Consider the following 19,682-nt stretch of genomic DNA (forward strand, 5'->3'; position numbering starts at 1 on the left):
TAACACTGAGTATGGCTTACAAACTCATCGCTGTAGTTTTTCTGCATCATTTGGTGTGTCTCTGTAAAGTTTTCCTTGATTTCCATGGAAAATTTAATGCAGACACATTGATCTTCTGACTCTGCCATCTCAAAATTCACAGACTGTGGGCACAATGTTCTACTCAATACAGCACTGAACAATAACTAACAGATGCATAACAATGAAATTTCCAACAGTTACAAATTACACACAAGAGTGTGCAGAGATGCCAACCACATTTTGCTCCAACACGCCATTGCCACAAAATTAGGAATGTTCCAGAATTATTGAACAGACCTCATACAAGCAGTCTATTTTTATAAGAAGTATAGAATACTGTGTTGAGTGTTTCCCTCATTTGGATTAAAACATAGAACTGTTGTTGTGAACAGATTAATTTCTGTGGCACATAGTGAATGTAATTAATTATTATTTATTTTTACAAGCAATATATTCTGAATGATTAATTTTGATGGAAACATAACAGATCAGTGTCTTTTCATGTGCAGGTCAAAATACTTTGTGTTTTCAATACAGCTGTTTTCCTGATATGTGTCAGGAATTGATTACCACAATTTAATGAAATAAGTGAGAATTGGTATTAAAGTTTACTTGAGAGACAAGATGTTTTTTGTTTTTTTTGTTTTTTGTTTTTTGTTTTTTTTTCTGTACAGAATTGAAGAGTCTTATTGTGGTTATCAGTCATCTGTACTACAAAGTGCCACTAATTTTCAATTTGTATTTTATGCTCTTATTTTTAAAGACTCGGGATCGATTATATATGTTGCAGAATTTTTACTACTACGTCACTGATCTCTTTCCTACATTGTATCACATCTTGCCCATCCTGCACATAGCTGTTATGCTGACAATAAATACTTGTGCGAGGTATAATGACATCTGAGTCATTTAACATGCTAGAATATTTCTTTCTTCCTGACATAAGGAGTATTCTCTCTCCCACATGTCACCTTGCTCTACTGTTGTCACTCACAGATGTATGTATAATATTGTGGTAGAGTTGCATAGATATCAACTGTCACAAACAAAACTGCAGAAAATGTCCCCAATGGTCTGTCAGTATTAAATGTATTAGATTCAGAACAGAAACATGCAATTTACTTGTTTTTAGATTCATGCCATCAACATACCACTGTTTATTGTGATATCTCTGAATGAAAAAATACTTTCTATGGAAATCTTTGCACGCATGACTGCCCAGAAATAAGCTGTCATAATCTTGAACAGTAGTAGTAGTGACCATCTTAGTAGATAACTCTAAAGATTGTCATAGGCTGAACACTTTAATGTTTGCTGAGTCTTACCCTCTCCCCCCCCTCTCTGCCCCCCCCCCCACCACCGCCATCCCACTAGTTAATAATAAAACACCTGGGATATGCAGCAGCTTTAAGAGCCAAGACTTAAAAAAAAGGCAAATAACCACCTCATCAGAAGTGATGTAACAACTTTCTAGTCTCCTCAAGGACATGACAATTTGGATAGCCATTACTGTTAAAGGTCAAGGGTCAGCATCAAGGCATTTCCCTTATATTGTACCTCACAAAGCTCATCTTCTTTTTTATTTCTTGTTTTCTTGAGAGAACCTGTTCCAAAGCTTCAGAGACTCATAACTGCTTCTCACAGAGTAGTCATCTGTTAGTATTCCTTGTATACAGCCTATGCTTGGTAAGTCAATTTTCAATTCTTTTAAAGACCTCTTAAATAGATTTTAGTTTCTTACACAATGTTTACTCCAATGAATAAATTTTGTGATCATTTGTTATATTTTTTCTCAGACTGTTCTATAACATAAGGTGTCTCTTGTGATTCAATGGCAGTGGAAAATGTTTGCTCTGAAAATGAAGAAAGGGAGGAAATCAACTCTGAGCATAATGTCCAGTCAATACAGAGTCCTCCAAATATGACAGTCAAACAGAAACTTAATTATATTTTCAGTAATATTACTGTGGAACCATTACTAGTGTTATATTTGCTTCCTATGTCTTTTATTTCATTGTCAGTTGACAACTTCAATCTGGAAAAAGCATGTCATGTGAATTTAAATTACAGTAGTACTGTTTGTAATGCTCTTACTTTACGTAACATTAGCTTTTATCAAGAAGAAGATAATGAAGCACAACGCTTAGTTGCTAAAATGGCCACATGGAGAAATGCTTTACGATCATCATTTCCAGCTGTATTAATTATATTTGTAGGATCATGGAGTGATCGACGTGCCAGAAGAAAGCCTTTATTGTTACTGCCTCTAGTTGGAGAACTGCTCTCATGCATAGGTCTGTTACTATGTATGTACTTTTTTTTTGAGTGGTCCTTAGAAGTTGCTGGTATAATGCAGGCATTATTTCCTGCACTTACAGGCAGCTCAATGTTAATGATAATGGCAGTTTTCAGTTACATAGGTGATGTTACATCAGTTGAAATGAGAACATTCCGTATGGGGATTGTGAACATTTTAGTATTTTTGTGTGTACCAGTTGGAACGTTATTAAGTGGAGTGCTTTTAAAAGTAATTGGTTTCTATGGAATGTTTTCTGCAGCAGCTCTTTCATACACTATTGGAATTTTTTATGGACTTTTCTTCCTTAAGGAAGGAAGAGAACCAATTGCTAGACCAAAAGGTACTAGCTTTTTTAAAGACTTTTTTGATTGGCGTCATGTTGTTCAGACAGTTTCAGTGGCAGTAAGAAAACGAGATGGGACACAGAGATTACGAATTTTGTTATTGCTGTCACTTTTTATTGCTGTTCTTGGACCAAGTTATGGTAAGCCGAAAGTAAACACAATTTATTCTATGATTACAGATTTATTGTTATCAGTTGAAAGAATATGATTATTTTGTTACAGGGGAGGCAACTGTTGTGTATTTATTTGTGAGAAATCGGTTTGGTTGGGATGAAGTGGATGCAAGCTACTTTTCAGCATATGCTGAATTTGTTAATTTTGTTGGTTTGTATTTAATTGGATATTTGATTAAGGTCTTACCTGAAGAGTTTTGCTTGAAACATACAATGATAATCATCAGATTTTTAATAAGAGATATATAATAAAATATCATAAAACTGGGTTAGAATGTAAAGTTCAGTGTCTCAGTCATGGTTTATTAGAGGTTGCATGTTCACAGCCAGCAGCTTTAATGACTGCCTCCAAGTTGATACAAAATTCCAGAGATACACTTATTTCTGCAAAGCCAAAACTTGTTATCAAAATGAATAAAGGAGCATGTGACCAAGATATTGTTTTTTATAATCTTACCTGGTACAAAGATAATTATTCTCCTCTGCAACTCCAAAGGGCTTCATGAATATTGAAAGTTTCTGTTTTGCTCATTAGTGTATGGTATAACTGTAAATAAACCAACAGTAATGTTGCCATTAAAACTGAATCCATAGTTTCACAGTTATTGTCAAAAGCAATATCTTCTATTAATTTAGATGTACATATTTCTTATTAACAAAAAATAATTTATTTTCAGGGACCCTTATCTTGATCAGCCTGTTCAGCAGGACCCTAAAACTAGATGATTCCTTAATTGGCATCATAAGCTGCATAAGTAAAATACTTGCCAGCTTTGTGTATGCATTTAGCATACAGGTATGGATGTTCTATTTAGGTAAGAGGCACATATTTCCAACCTAGAACATATCAAGTCATTAATGATTGATGGCACAGTGACAATTAACCTTCATTAAGGACTTTGGTGATGTGCAAAAGCTTAAGATTCCTATATTAAAATATTTGAAACAAACAGTCCTGAGATTCAGCTAGTTCTGTATCCAACACTTTACCAAACTCAGTAAGTCTTTTCTTCCATGCCACTGAAACCTTAAATTTTTGTGCGAAGCATGCAAACTCCAATCAGCGCAACAATCCAATGATTTTAATACTATTATTTACTAGATGTGAATTTTCTGGAAGATAATTGATTTATGCAGGTAGTGTGATGAAGAGGATTTGGCAGCCATATGTGTCATATGGGAATTACATTAGGAAATGAGACACTTAAAGTAGTAAAGGAGTTTTGCTATTTGGGGAGCAAAATAACTGATGATGGTCGAAGTAGAGAGGATATAAAATGTAGACTGGCAATGGCAAGGAAAGCGTTTCTGAAGAAGAGAAATCTGTTAACATCGAGTATAGATATAAGTGTCAGGAAGTTATTTCTGAAAGTATTTGTATGGAGTGTAGCCATGTACGGAAGCGAAACATGGACGATAAATAGTTTGGACAAGAAGAGAATAGAAGCTTTCGAAATGTGGTGCTACAAAAGAATGCTGAAGATTAGATGGGTAGATCACATAACTAATGAGGAAATATTGAATAGGATTGGGGAGAAGAGAAGTTTGTAGCACAACTTGACTAGAAGAAGGGATCGGTTGGTAGGACATGTTCTGAGGCATCAACGGATCACCAGTTTAGTATTGGAGGGCAGCGTGGAGGGTAAAAATCATAGAGGGAGACCAAGAGATGAATACACTAAGCAGATTCAGAAGGATGTAGGTTGCGGTAGGTACTGGGATATGGAGAAGCTTGCACGGGATAGAGTAGCATGGAGAGCTGCATCAAACCAGTCTCAGGACTGAAGACCACACACACACATGTGTTTTAGAACAGGGTTGAAGTAGCTCCTCATACCTTCCTTTCACCACCACCACCATCACCACCACCAACAGCAACAGCACCACCACCACTAGCCCACCACCCACCCCTCTCCCTCCCCATTAGTTTGGAACAAACTTTTCTTAAACACACTGTTCAATAGAAAATGATTTTTATTGACAACAAAAAGTACCATTAAGGAATAAATCTATGGAAAGAGAGTGTAAAAATTCCAAATTTTTGAAGTGCCTGTACAGTTACTCATTTTACATAGTCTTCACACGGCTCACATTTTCTAAAGTGTCACTTTTCTTTATTTAGATACATTCCCCAAGTAGAAAACTGAATATGTTAATAGGTAGTCAATGTATGTGGAAAAAGTTAGCTAATTAATCTTCAATTTGACGCAGTGAGAAATTTTTCTAAGTGCAAAACATGTTGAACAGATCTAAGTTTATCCATGTATTGGTTCCAATTTAACTTGCTGTCCTACCAGGGTGCATATAATTTTATACACAATGCTACATTTGATGTAAGTTGAAGAGTGGATCAGCAAATCAATTGTATTTTTTTTAGTCACTGTAACGTCAGTGAGATTAAAATAAACTCTTCGCTATGAAGCAGTTATAATTTGCTGTTTATGGTATGGTTGCATTTGGGGCCTTATTCATAAGCAAACATTATGCATTTTGAACAGTCTTTTAAAATCATTGGAAATTCCATTATGTCAGTTGGGAACAGGAACAGACCCAATCCCAAAGTTTATGGTATTTGGGAGAAAAATTGTGAGAATTTACTAGTATTATTTTTGAAGTATCTTCCTTTCAAATTTATTCATTGTTATGTTCTTCTTTATACTGTAAGTAACTATCTACAGCATTAAATAATAGTAAGCATTTACTGCATGAACTTATACAAAATATCTACAAAATATCGTCTGTGTCGATATCTCATAGAAGCTAAAATCAATCACAGAATTTTACAACATGTTTTCTTTTATACATTGTTGATAAATGTTCTTTCCTCAATAACCTTAATCCCTACAAAGTCCACATGGAACTGAAACATCTGTGCTATATTTTCTGTGACATAAAGGCATCTGCTGGAAAAATCTAAGAGCTGCACACTGCCCAAGTAGTACCACAAACAGAATAATAATACAACACAAAGAATGTGTGGATCTGTGTGCTAACTTTAACAAGAGACACAATTACTTATTTATATATGAAGACTGCCCATTATGACTGTACACACTAGAATTACTGATAGAAATTAATTATATAAATTTTATCTCTGCTGATTTTCAGGACATATACTTTGTCTTTCTTCACAGCACATGGTAAAAACTTCATAAATGTTGATAGTTCAACATAATTGGTACTTAGCTGATAAAATTCTTCTCTGTCATTTCTGTTGGCTGACGTCTAGAGGTCTTCTCATTTTCCTGTAGAATATTGATAAAATATTTGGATTTGAAAGAGTTCACAGCTTTGATCTTGTTGTGTCATTTCTAATCAAAACAATGAACACATTTCAGTTTTCACTTTGTTGATATATTCTTGAAATTGTTTAGATTTTAAATAACACTTTTTCTTTGTGGTTCATAATTATAAAAAGATACTTTTGAGCATTGTTACTTAGACATAATGGGCAACACTCAACAAACTTTGATTCCATGCAGCCATCCACAACTCCTCTCCACAGACTACTCCACTGTCGCCAATTTACTTCACACGTCACCAACTTACTTCACCCACTGATAGTCCATAGATTGTTAAGTATAAAGATAACAAGACATTGGTTACATAACTCTCTGACGTTTATGTTCATCAAAATAATCAAGACAATTTTTTATAAGAAATGTTTGCAAAATTTATGACATTTAATGAAAGACTATCACAAAATCTGTGAATGAAATCTTGTATTAGAAATTACACATGGTACATAGAACATGATCTATATTGTCGGTGACTTCCTTTGTGGTGACCTCAAGTCAATGGTGTAATGAAAATGTTCTGGCTATATCATTTTCATTACACCATCCATTTGAGGTCACCACAAAGGAAGTCACTGACAATGTCCATGATATGGTAATGCAAGACCACCAAATAAAAATTTGTGAAGTTTTTGAGACTGTAGGAATCTCAGTTGAGCAAGTGCATAATAACCTGGATGGGGAATTAGCTATGAAGGAGCTGTATGTGAGATTGGTGCTGCAATTGCTCACAGTTGACCAAAAGTGCATCTGGCACAATATTTCAACGTAATGTGTGGTGATGTTTAATCACAATTAAGACATTTTTCACTGATTTGTGACTGTTGATGAAACCTGGAACCATGATTACACAGCAAACAATGGACAATGGCTGAAAGTGCACTGAATAAGGCAAGGCTGGTAGAGTGTTTGCCACAATTTTTTGGGATTCCTAAGGAATAATCCTCAAAAATTACTTGGAAAAAGGCAGAACCATAACTGGAACCTGTTACACTTCTTTGTTAGATCATTTTAAACTTGTGTTGCCTGAAAAAAGATCAAGGTTCCTATGCAAAAAATGCTCTTTTCACCAGGATAGCACACCATTCCATACATTAGTGACAACAATGTTGAAAGAGCATGAATTAGGCTTTGACTTGGTTCCTCATCCATCATTTTCATCAGACTTAGCCTCAAGTGATATCTCCCTTGAAACTTTGGCTTTATGGGAAGGAATTTTCATCAAATGAGAAAGTAATAGCTGCAGCCAAGGAGTATTTTGTATTGTTTGACAAAACCAATTTTGCTGATGGGATGAAAAAGCTGGTGGACCACTGGACCAAATGTATATCTCTCAAAAGGGATTGTATTCAGAAGTAAGGAGAATTGTTTATCAAACAAAAATTTTTCTTGCTTTTTTACCATACCACTCTCATACAGCATTGTCTGTAGAAAATCCCTTACACAAGCTAAAGAGGGAGTCAGTTAGCATGCTACACTGTGAAAAATGAAGTAATGTTTCAATGTAGTCTTATTTCTCTAAAAATTTCAAAGGCCCAGTAAACTGTAATAGATCTATAATTCTTATTTCCCTTTTTATAGGTGGCTGTTACTGTAGCATATTTATCAGATTTATGCCTATCAGAAAATCTGCTGCCTTTATATTTGGTGTGATGCCACTTTGAGGAAGAATATTGACTTAGGTAGCTAATTATTCCAATGTAGCATCATTTCTGCTGCAGATATCATTTTGCAACTGAATTTTGTTGGTGTCTTTGTTTTTATTTGTTCATTTCTTATAATAATCCTGTATTTGGTTACAGGCTAAAAGATTGTACAGAATTTGTGGTAACTGAGTGTCAACTCTTGGCTACAGCTTGTCCTCTGAATTAGGGAGAAATTTCCCTTCTTCATATGAAGATACTTCATTCATGTCCATCTCCATAACGCACCTATAGCGTTACTGCCTACCATGCAAGGGGTCCTGGGCTCAATTCCCAGCAGGGGACTGGGTGTTGTGTATCCTTCATCATCATTTTCATCATCATTGACATGCAAGTCACTGAAATGGTCAACTTGCAATATGGGGCCAAACCCTGAAGAGGATATCCTGGCCAATAAATGTCGTACAATAATTTCATTTTTACTTCATTCATGTGTGGTACCCATCTCTTGCCCCTGCCTCACTTTCAGTTTACCCTTGTTTGTTGTAGCAGAGACCAGGACTCAGATTGTGAAGGAATATATTTAAGAAAGCTAAATTTTTTATCAACAATACTTTTTTTCCTGTAATTTATTTTTCAACATTGTGACTTGTGTTTCTTTTCCATACCATTTTATTGTCTGCATCTAAGAAATTGACATATTCTATTAACATTACTTGACCATAATTGTCACAAAAACTATTTGATATCAGATTTGTATCTCAATAACCTATCTCTTTTAGGTCCTAGAATAAGCTGTCAGTCTCTGTGTCACTGTGACCTCCAATCTGTGAAAAATTTATATCAAGTAGTAATTCAGACCTGGAAACTAACAATTCTAGTCATCATCGATTGATATTACACATAGAAAAACAATATTGAAGTTTCCACCCATAATTAATCTCCAAAATCTATGTTTGTGTTCATACATTACAAACAATAGTGCTCCATTCACTTATGAAGGATGGGAAGCATTATTGCTTAAATGTCTCTGCATGTTATAATTCGTTTAATCTTTTCTTCATGGTCCCTTAAGGGAGTTGTAATACAATCATAGATTCATCACTTAAAGTTTGATTGCTACTTTGTAAATACATTTTCACAAGTAGTTTGCATCAATTTTGGATAATCTGCCAGTTCAGTTTTTTCAACATCACCATGATGATGTCTCTTGAGTTAAGCAAACCTGTGTCCATATTACATCATTTTTCAAGAGTGCATCTGGGACATTACTAACTTGTATAAGATTTAATAATATCCGAGATGCACCCCAAAACAGATGGAATATTTCATCCACCAGGAAAACTTCAAGAAAAAAATACCTGTGACCACTTGTGCTACCCTTCTCTGTATATGTTCAATAGCCCCTGTTAGTCCTATTTGCTACAAGACCCACTCAGTTGAGTTATATTCTAGACTGTGTTATGTGAATGTTTCTTAACCAATCTCTTTTGTAGGCTGACTGTATTTCTGGGTATTCTACCAATAAACCGAAGTCTGCCACCTTTTTTATTTATGACTGGTCCTCTGTGGTTGTTCCAGTTAATATCCTACAAATTGTTATACTCTGGTATTTGTGTGAGATAACTGATTCCAGCTGTGACTCATTGATATTGCAATCATAGGATAGCACATTTCTTCATTTTATGAAGTGCTAAATTCTACATTTCCAAGCATTTACAGCAAGTTGTCAATCTTTGCATCAAGATATGTCTGAATATTTGTGTAGCTTTTTTCAGGCAATATTTCATTGCAGCTAATTGCCTCATCTGTGGAGATCATGAGGCTATAATTAATATTGTCTACCAGGACATTAATATACATCAAGAAAAGCAAGGTTCCCAACACATTTCTTTTGCACATACCTGAAGATACTTCTATTTCTGTTGATAGCTCTCCATCCGTAATAATACACTGTATGTACCGGCCAAGAAATCTTTAATCCAGTAACAAATTTTGTTTGGTAACCCTTGTGATCAGACTCTTGATAATAAGCATAGGTGTTGTATTGAGTCAAATGCATTTTGGAAATCAAGAAATAATGTATGTACCTAACTGCCTTGATCCATGGCTTTCAGAATGTCAAGTCAGAAAAGTGTGAGTTGGATTTCACATGATCGATCTTTTCAGAATCCATGCTAGTTGGCATGGAGATCTTCTGTTCAAGATACGTCATCACATTTGAACTCAGAATGTTCTAAGAACCTACAAAAAATATATGTCAAGGGTTTCTAATGTTTTTTTTTTACAAATACTTCTACTACACATTTTGTAAGCTAGTGAGACTTGTGCCTTCTCCCAAACACTGAACACAAGTTTTGCTTGATGTATCAATGGCATATTTTCTTTTAATCCTATCAGCAGTCTCTCTCCAATTACTTGATAGAATTTATAATAGTTGCTACTGGTGGCCTGGAAACTATAAATCCTCTGATTAGTTTGTATGCATACTGCTCCAATCTCAGTGCACAACAATCAAAGAAGCTGTTCAACACAACTTTCACACTTGAATCATCTGAGATGTACACTGAAATTTTTTTTACTTATAATCATTCCCATCTTCCCCTGTTCTGATTCTAGTATGATACTGGTACTAGCTTATTTTAGGTATCTGCATGTTTGTGTTACATTTAAGTTATTTTCAAGTGGTATTTTGATTAGCATTAAAAGAACTCTTTTCAGTCCATCCTTTTTATTTATTAATCTTCTATACGTTTTCATGAAAGACATATTTTTTTACTTATCCATGGGTTTGTCCAAAATGCAGCATTTTCTTTATAACTAACTTCATATATTTTTTAAAATGTTATTTCAACCTTTCTATTTAGCTTTTGGTAATTCATTAGACTTTATGGCCCTGATCATGAATAACTTTTTGCAGTATACAAATCATTTACAGTTTGTGGAATGAAGATAACAAATCACTCAACAACTGAGATGCTGAGTTGATTATACACCCATAAATAAGACTGAGGAAGTTGCTACCTTTCTGATAAATTCTGTTTGAGAGCTATAGGATACACACATATAGACACACACACTTTTATTGCTACATTGTTTGAGTTGATTAAATTATGCTAGTACTGCAGATGACTGGGATGAGGGGCTGTGTGGGATGAAGTGGAAGGAAAGAGAGTAGCATAAAGAAAGATAGCTGATGGCTGGCAGAGAGATTCATCAGGTGCATGTCATTGGAAATGCCACTGGTAAGCAGGCCCTGATCCTAGGCAGGGAAAGTCGTGTTTGGCACATAACAATGTGGAGGAGTAGAGTAGGAGGGATAAATAGACCAAAAGAAGATGGAGACTGTGGAGTTGAGTGTATGAGTGCATTGTGGTTCAAGGAGCAGTGGTGGCAATGAATGTAGGGGAGGGGATAGCAAGGATTGAGCCCAGATTACAGAGTCGAAGGTTGTGTTCAAAGGACACTTCCAATGTATGTAATTCCAAGAGATTTCTGCCAACAGGTACAGGATTGAAAGATGTGTTTCTAAGGACAGTTTCAATCTATGTAATTCCAAGAAGTTGGTGTTGGGATGAAGGATCCAGATAGCAGGTATGAAGCAACCACTGAAATCAAATGTACTATGGTCAGCAGCAAGTTCCATTACTGGGGATAGTCAACTCTGCTCTATGACACAGTTTAGTGGTGGGCATTCATTCAGCTGGACAGCTCATTTTTGGTCATGCCCACATAAAATGATTCTTGTACAACAGGATAAGCCTATGACTGTTGTGGTGTCAGATGTTGTAATCTTATCCCTGCTTCACATCATTTGTTGATTGTCACTCACTTCAAAATTAACTCTTTTTAATAAGCATTGAGAGGAGTAAGATGTACAATAAACTTTTTTACTTACCTTTTTTTCTTGTAGTTGGTGCCAGTTCTTCATGTCTTTAGGTCGATTCTTGAAGCAGAATTTTTTATTTTATTTTATAGGTTCTCATGGTTCCAATTGACATGATAATGCTGAAGTAAGCCTGCTCCATAATTTCTGTTTCTGAAATATTTTTTTTGCTATCACATTTTTCTATATCACACTGACTTTACAATTCCCACTTTAAAATCAGAAATCTCATTGTTATTGGCAAAATTAAAAACATGTCTAATCACAACAGAAACATGCCCACTACTACTGATTCTGTGGTACTAACAATATTCCAAATAGTTTACAAACTATCTTGACAAGTGACTTTCTATTAATCTATATCATTATTTTATAAATGTATCCAGAAATAAATTTGTTAAATATCATCCAATTGTGCAGTTAATAATAGGAATTTTAGATGTGTCAGATATTTCATAATTTCAAATGTTTCTAAAAGAATTGTAACAACAAAAATGAAGTAATTTCTTTTTATGGATTATAGCTTCAAATGTACCATATCATGTACAAAATTGTATGAAATTCTTTTAGAAAAACAGCTGAGATAATATTAATCTGTTTAAAAGGTAGAAAGTATTTTTGGTATCAATAACTTCTGTTGAAGATAGGTAATGTTGGAGAAAGATGTCCCTTTACAGTGTGCTGGATGGGCGTATCAGATAGGTCTTGCACCTTGGTCTTCCTCAGCAGTATGACCAGGATTTCATATCATCATTTCCGGTAATGAGGAGCATCGTACACACAGTACTTCCCACTTCTCTTGAAATGATGTTCTGTCACCCCCACTATTTAATAATATGCTAATCAACCTTTATGCCACACCTACTTCTAGACTTTTGTCACATCTTATTCATCAATTCAAGACAATTACAACACAAGATAAAACAAAATATCAATTTATCAGGTTACCTTCCATTCAGAAGGCTGTTGCTCGCAGCGACTGTTATATTGACTTGTAAACAAAAGATTTCAGCTATCAGTTGTCCTTTTTAAATTTTATTGGCAGATCTAGATTTCAGATAGAAACTAGCCATTCTCAATGCACTATCATTTTTTATCAATGTATGCAATACCTGTTGGCTGGGCTTCATCCACAGTATTCAATGAACTGTGGATGAAGCCCAACCAACAGGCACTACATGCATTGATCAAAAATGATAGTTCATTGAGAATGGCTAGTTTATAGCTGAAATCTAGATCTGCCAATAAAATTTAAAAAGGACGGCTGGTAGCTGAAATCTATTATTTACAAAATATCAATTATATGGATGTGTAGAATACTAACACTTTACACCACTTGTATTGAAATTGTATTTGAGAGGCCGCTGCATTTTCTACAAAAGTGTGCAAGAAGCATATAAAATTGTTTTTATAACATGAGAATTAAATCAAAGCAATTTATTACCATTAAGGTCTCTCTCTGTAACAGAAGTAATGATGTTTGTTATCTTCCACCTTGTGACATCAGTTGCAGTCAAAACAGATAATACACCAAAATCTTATTGGATATGTAGGTACCATTTTCATATCATGTGGATTTGAATTCAGCTTGAAAGATAAAACAGTTGCTGCTAATTTTGTCTCAAGGGAGGTATTGTTAATTATGTTCACTTCAGAACCATTAATTTTTAAAAGTTTGGGAATTAAACTGAATCAACTGGAAACAGTCCTGTAGTCATCTGAAACATATAGTTTATGATTCTGTGTCACTCAGATGGGTTGTTAATTGCAGGCACTGTAACTACACATATCTTCAATATTTTGAATTGGCAGTTAATTGTAACTTACAGTTTCACAGTCTCCAATGCTTTCACATGTTCCAGGAATTCCTTGTGTGAGACCACTAAAATGTTCCATCATCATTCTTTGGCATCTATGTCTTTACTGTTTCTTGTCCAATCATGCTAATTTTTTTATTACTATATGGTCAGTTTTCACCCACAATCCAAAACAGCATCTACTGACTGACTTATAACATTTTGTTTCAATAATAACCTGCCGGCTGCACAAATATGCATCGTTTTAATAGTCTTACATGTTATGATAGCTCTATGTTCTTACAATTCAATAAACAGATTTTTAAATAAAAGCCTTAATACTAGCAAATAGTGGAATGACACAATTAGAAGATTAATGTTTTTAAATAATAAGTCCAATTATTTGCATACCTAACTTTGATGCAGTATGATCTGAAGTGCATCTCTTTCAATCTTGAGGCTTCAGTATTGACACTTCACATGGATATCACAATGTACTGAAACTGGAAATACCAAAGTCATACAACTCAGAGGAACAATTTCTATTATAAGTTTCACCCAGTTTTGTGTGGGAAAAATTAAGAATGACACTGGAAAGCTAGGTTAAAGAATGGAAATTCCATTTTACTAAATGTGCAGAACCTACCATCCAGAGGTTGAGTTTTATACGGCTACTAAATAGAAAGATATACTCATTTTTCCTTACATACCTCTTACTTAGAATCCCTTACATATGATCATCTGTCTCAAACCTTCTAAAGTCATTTTATCTCTAGTCGTCCTTTAACTTCTCTCCCCATTAAACTGAAGTTAAATTATTATGACTGAATAATATCTGGTTACTTGAATGGAAATTTCTGTGTGAGAGGAGTTGCTTCTCCAATATTTTTAACACAAATATCTCCCATACTCCCAAGTATTAATTTAATTCCTTTTTGAACTGTCAAGTCTTTAAAGTAGAATGATTAATGGTATGTAAATGGCAGTTACACTTCATAACTGTACTTTGTATGACTCTCGATATCAAAGTCAGGATCTGGAATAAAATTTTTGTGGCTCTGCATAATTCTGGTGATTATTGACTCTGAAAATTCTTAAAATAGTCAAAGGCACAATCATAATCCATGGGCAGGCCATCTTGGATGCTATGATGCACTCACTCTGCAGCACGGGAATCAGTGTTCAAGTTCTGTGTTAATTTCAATAAAACTGCAGAAACTAATCTCTCAAAATAGAGCATAAATAACCATGGTGCAGGCTTTACTGATTTCCCAGGATACAAGGTTCCCTATGAGTTATGTCACACCAAATAATGTTCTGAGCCATAAACAAGGGAGAGTTAAAAAAAAATTTCATTCATGAAATTATATTTTTCCTTAAATGATCTTCATACCTACATTTAATATATTATCCTCTTTTATGATACAAGATATTATCATAATTAATCAAATTACATTCTGTATTCAAAATGGCAGCTTCCAACAATGCCACTAATTACAGTTCAGCTGTGACCATACCAACCATTTCCTCTCCTGAATTGCGAAATCAGAAGTAAGTGAGTGTATAGTACACATAATGTTCACATTATATCCACAGAGTTTTGTATCATGAGTCAGAGATAATCTCTCTCTCTCTCTCTCTCTCTCTCTCTCTCTCTCTCTCTCTCTCTCTCACACACACACACACACACACACACACACACACACACACACAGTTGTAATGAGTCTTTGATCGATTTCGACCATTTGTGCAGTTAAGCATAAACATTTGCCCTAAAAGAGAAAAAGTAACAAGAAAAGGGTGATACTACAATCGTTACAACAGGTCAGTCTCTTCCAGTGTGGGGCCTGAGGGATATACCCCTCCTTCCCAATTCTCCCAAACCTAAGCCTCTTTTCTTCCAGAGGAACAAGCTAACTGTTCTGAAATTTAAAATTTGCCTGTCAATGGTACTGGTGAGCCATTCTGCATCCTTGTGATTATTCATCAGAACATACAAATATTTCAAGATGCTGTGTACATGAAACGAATCTTGCTTAACTTACAAAGTGCCACTGCAAAAAATAATTCTCAATCAGAATATTCATTTCTTAATACCATTCCCACTGCATAAGTGTTTTCAAGTAACAATTATGTTGCATAGTGACAGATAATTTACCTGTTTACCATTATGCTCTGTTAATGTGTTAATTCAATATTGTCATACATTTCTTTCCCATTGCAGCTTTATTCTTTTCCTTTCTTGTACAAGTTTATTTTATGTTCTTCATCATATTTTTTTCTGATATTTTATTTGGTGACAGTTTACCATGCTAAACCTCATTCACATCCACATACAGCTTGTTGTGTCCAACTTCTTGGACACTGAGGTGGCTAGTAATAATGCAGTTAATAAGAACACTCTACAAAACTAAAGTAAACTCCACCCAAACAGGTCTTGGAAGATCCATTGGTACTGATCAAATGCCTTGTCATCCTCAGCTTATAGACATCACTGGATGCAGATATGGAGGGGTGTGGGATCAGCAATCTGCTCTCCTGGCTGTTGTCAGTGTTGGTGACCAGAGCCACTACTTCTTGATCAAGTAGCTCCTCAATTTGCCTCACGAGGGCTGAGTGCACCCTTCTTGCTGACAGTGCTTGGCAGACTGGACAGTCACCCATCCATGAGTTAGACAAGCCCAATAGTGCTTAATTTCTTTGATCTGACAGGGACCAGTGTTAGCACTGCACTAGGCTGTTGGTCACTCTGAATAAATAATACTTTATTAATTACAACAAAACTTATCTTTGCTGACCAGGCTTGGATGTAGCTACAAAACTGCACACATGGACTTGTAATTCAGAACACACTGAATGAGCCACAATTACTGAGTGGCGAATTGATACAAGTTCAGAATGGCCATATTGTGGCTTCATTACAGTCATTAGAACACATAAGTTCATAGACAATTGTTGACACAGTTCTGATAGCGTTGGTGTGTAGGCACCATTCACAGGAGACAGAAGTCTCTTCACTCCCCAATGGCTGACACAGGCTGTGTCATGGTGAAGAACAATGGCTTTACTCCAACAGGAACTTCCTGGGAGTGGGTAAGATCTGACCATGAACAGAAATGCCCTCCTGACCTCTGGCAATGCTATTTCACGGCAGAGGTGCTGTGGTGGCAACTCGGAACTACAGGAGACATGGTCACTTCCTACCATCTCATTGACATCTCTTGACACCACTTTGCTGTGCAGTACCTCTACGGAGGTTGGTATTTCTTGCACTGCTCTCAATACTTGATGACACCACATACACGTAACACTGATTAAAATCACAGTCAGTGCTTACGGCTGAACTGAACCTAGTCAGTTTGGAGAATTACACAGGAAAAGATTGAATTTTAATCAAGCAAATTTTAGAAGTGGGCATAGTATATTAGGCTACTTAAAGAGTGTGACGTAATTTATGGAACTGAGCAATGAGTGTTAAAGCTTTTGTGTGAGATTCATATATATTTAGAATGTTTCTGGCTAAGCTTTAATAAAATCTCTACTAAAAGCCCCTGAGGAAAAAGCTTTGATTCAATCTGTGTCACTGTCATGAAAAATGTACTTGATATCCTTGTAACTTCTGTTGGATTTCATGTTGATATAGTGGCATATTCAAAACTAAGAAAGGACTCTGGCACTGGGGGTCATATCATCAGAACTATTCTTAGCAGACTTGGATAAAGTTTCCAGATTCATAACTTGGAAAAGAGCAAAGTAATATGTATTAATGAAACATATCTGGTTCTGCTGTTGCCTTTATACTGTTTATATCTGGAGCAAAAAACATCAGCAATGAAGGAAAGAACTTAACAGGGCAACTTTACAAGCAGACGTAGAATCAGTTGTAACAAGATTAAAATAAAGTGTGATCAACTCATTAAAAAGAAAATAGCAGAAATCAACAATGAATTCACAGAAGTACTGACAAGCACACAAAGTGAATGAAAACCTGATAGCTTTTGGAAAAAAAACGTTTAACAAGCTAGAGAACACACACACACACACACACACACACACACACACACACACACACACACACACACACCTCTGTATGAGGAGGGTTTAGTGAGGGGAAGACAGTGGTTTGGGATGGAGGGAGGCAGATGTTGTGTGGGATATACATGTGTGGAGGGGGGGGGGGGGGGGCAGCAGGTAAATGGGAAAGGAATGTAACACATGGGAACTGGAGACATGAGTTTGTGTAGGGCCCAATCACAATAACATGGTGGCTTGAGATGGGAGGGGGTGACAGGATAGAGGAGTAGGAGACTGTTGGGTTGACAGTGTGGCTGAAGTGGTTTAGCAGAGACTGAGACCAGAAGGATTATGGGAGCAAAGGATGTACTGCAAGGATAACTGCCATCTACATGGTTCAGAAAAGCTGAGGATACAGATGGCACAGTTTGTGAAGCAGCTATTGGACTTGGACATGTTGTGCCCAGGAAAGTGTTTGACCATAAGCTGGTAAAGCCTCTTCTTGGCCAGTGTTTAGCAGTTGCCATTCATCGTGATGTACATCTGGATGATGGTCATGCCCACATAAAAGATGTGAGGAAATTGCAACAGAGTTGGTATGTGAGATGGCTGCCTTAACAGGTGGCTCTGCCTCTAATGAAATAGGATAAACCTGTGACAGGCCTAGTTGCCTTGATGTTTTTCTCCTTAATGGGGGGTGTTGTGAATAGGCCATTGAAACAGTCCAGTAGTTGATCGCTATCTTCCATTTCTTGCAAGGTCTCTTGCTTCTCTTACTTTTTCTCTCAGTCATCTTTCAATACCAATGTTGCAAGGGTCCTGCTATTGAGTGCCCTTGAACCATCACACAGCTTCTCTCCTGTGAACTTTGATCTGTTACATTGAAGATGCTGACAAAGACTTTTTTGTTCAAGTGGAACAACACATTCAGAGAAGTTGAACTCAATGCATTTCCTATAACGTGAAAGTCTAATTTCTCTTAATGAATTGGCTACATGTGCATTACGTTCCCACTAGATGTTGTCATGTGCCCATCTCACATGAGACTCAGAACAATAGTACAATAAAATCTGAACGTCAATGCTTTGATGGTTGCTGGTGTCGTAGAGGTCGTGTGTGCTCCATGCCTTTTCCTTATGGCCCCATGGAGCAAATAACTCCACCCAGCAGGTAGAAGCACCAATCCGCAGTCTGCTTTGGTAAAAGCACAGGATCAGTTTAGCGCTGATCTGCACAAACCATCAAAACATCTCCCTAAAGTGAGGTGCTTCCTACTTACTAACTACATTACCCTATGAAGATCTTTTGTCGGCCTGTAGATACTGAGAATGTGAAACATCTTGTTCTAGGAATGGCATGCTACACCTCATATTCCCCCACTGAGATGAAAGATGTCAATCTCATAAACAAAAATCTAAAAGTTTAATGCATTTGCAATAATCATCAATTTTCAAACAATTGTGTACCTCACAAACTTTATAAAATACTAAGATTTTTTGCAGTTCATTTCCATCTGGGACTTCACATAACACTTTACTGAACTCAGTTCATATTTCACCAATTATCGCCCATCATCACTTTACCCAACACCAAGCTACGTTCAGATCCAGTCCCTGTGGGGTTTGCAACCAATTTACTTTTTCATTGCAGTCTTTTTTTTATCATAGTGCAGTTTCACCCCCTCTCCATCACTTTGACATTTTCATTTTGTGATTTCACTTTAGAATTCCCCTTTTATCCTTATTACCCAGCTACATGTTCTCTACTTCCTTTAGGTATGGGTATTCTGACATGCACAAATGAACAGCTTGGGGGAACACAATGGTAAGCACCAAAATCTTAGTTTTGAGATACAGTGGATTTAAAGTTAGAATTGACCTACAAATCTGAATAATTTGCTTTTATTCTGTAGTGCTTTTAACATCTGTCTTGGTCTATGCAGGCATAAATAAACCTGAGAACTGACTAAAACAAATGAAATATACAAAAAGTATTACATTATGGTCATATAGATGCGATTACATTTTACCAACCACACATCATTAAAAATACACAGTGACAGAAATTTACTTATGAAAATTTACAGCAACTATTCAACACTTTACTGAAACTACATTGTCATTTATCACTCTCATCTCTGACGTGTTCTCTGTCCAAAAAAGTTGGCTTTAGTGACAGGAAAAATCCACGATGACTGGTGACATGTAATC

General features: G+C 35.9%; 1 protein-coding gene across 3 annotated transcripts in view; it reads left to right on the plus strand.

The window, feature by feature from the left end:
* The first annotated feature begins 1,570 nt into the window (after positions 1-1,570).
* The window catches only part of LOC124798095 (proton-coupled folate transporter-like), a 263,038-nt gene continuing 244,926 nt past the window's right edge, over positions 1,571-19,682 (plus strand). Inside the window, exons 1-4 of one of the 3 annotated variants that reach the window (XM_047261338.1) lie at positions 1,591-1,707; positions 1,818-2,804; positions 2,887-2,988; positions 3,515-3,652. In XM_047261338.1, the coding sequence (XP_047117294.1) occupies positions 1,853-2,804; positions 2,887-2,988; positions 3,515-3,652 (1,192 nt within the window). In that variant the 5' untranslated portion in view covers positions 1,591-1,707; positions 1,818-1,852. Of the gene's footprint in view, positions 1,708-1,817; positions 2,805-2,886; positions 2,989-3,514; positions 3,653-19,682 lie in introns of all 3 variants that reach the window. The other 2 variants (XM_047261343.1, XM_047261341.1) reach the window with 2 other exon arrangements.

This window comes from Schistocerca piceifrons, chromosome 5, assembly GCF_021461385.2.
Source record: "Schistocerca piceifrons isolate TAMUIC-IGC-003096 chromosome 5, iqSchPice1.1, whole genome shotgun sequence".
NCBI classification, from domain to species: domain Eukaryota; kingdom Metazoa; phylum Arthropoda; class Insecta; order Orthoptera; family Acrididae; genus Schistocerca; species Schistocerca piceifrons.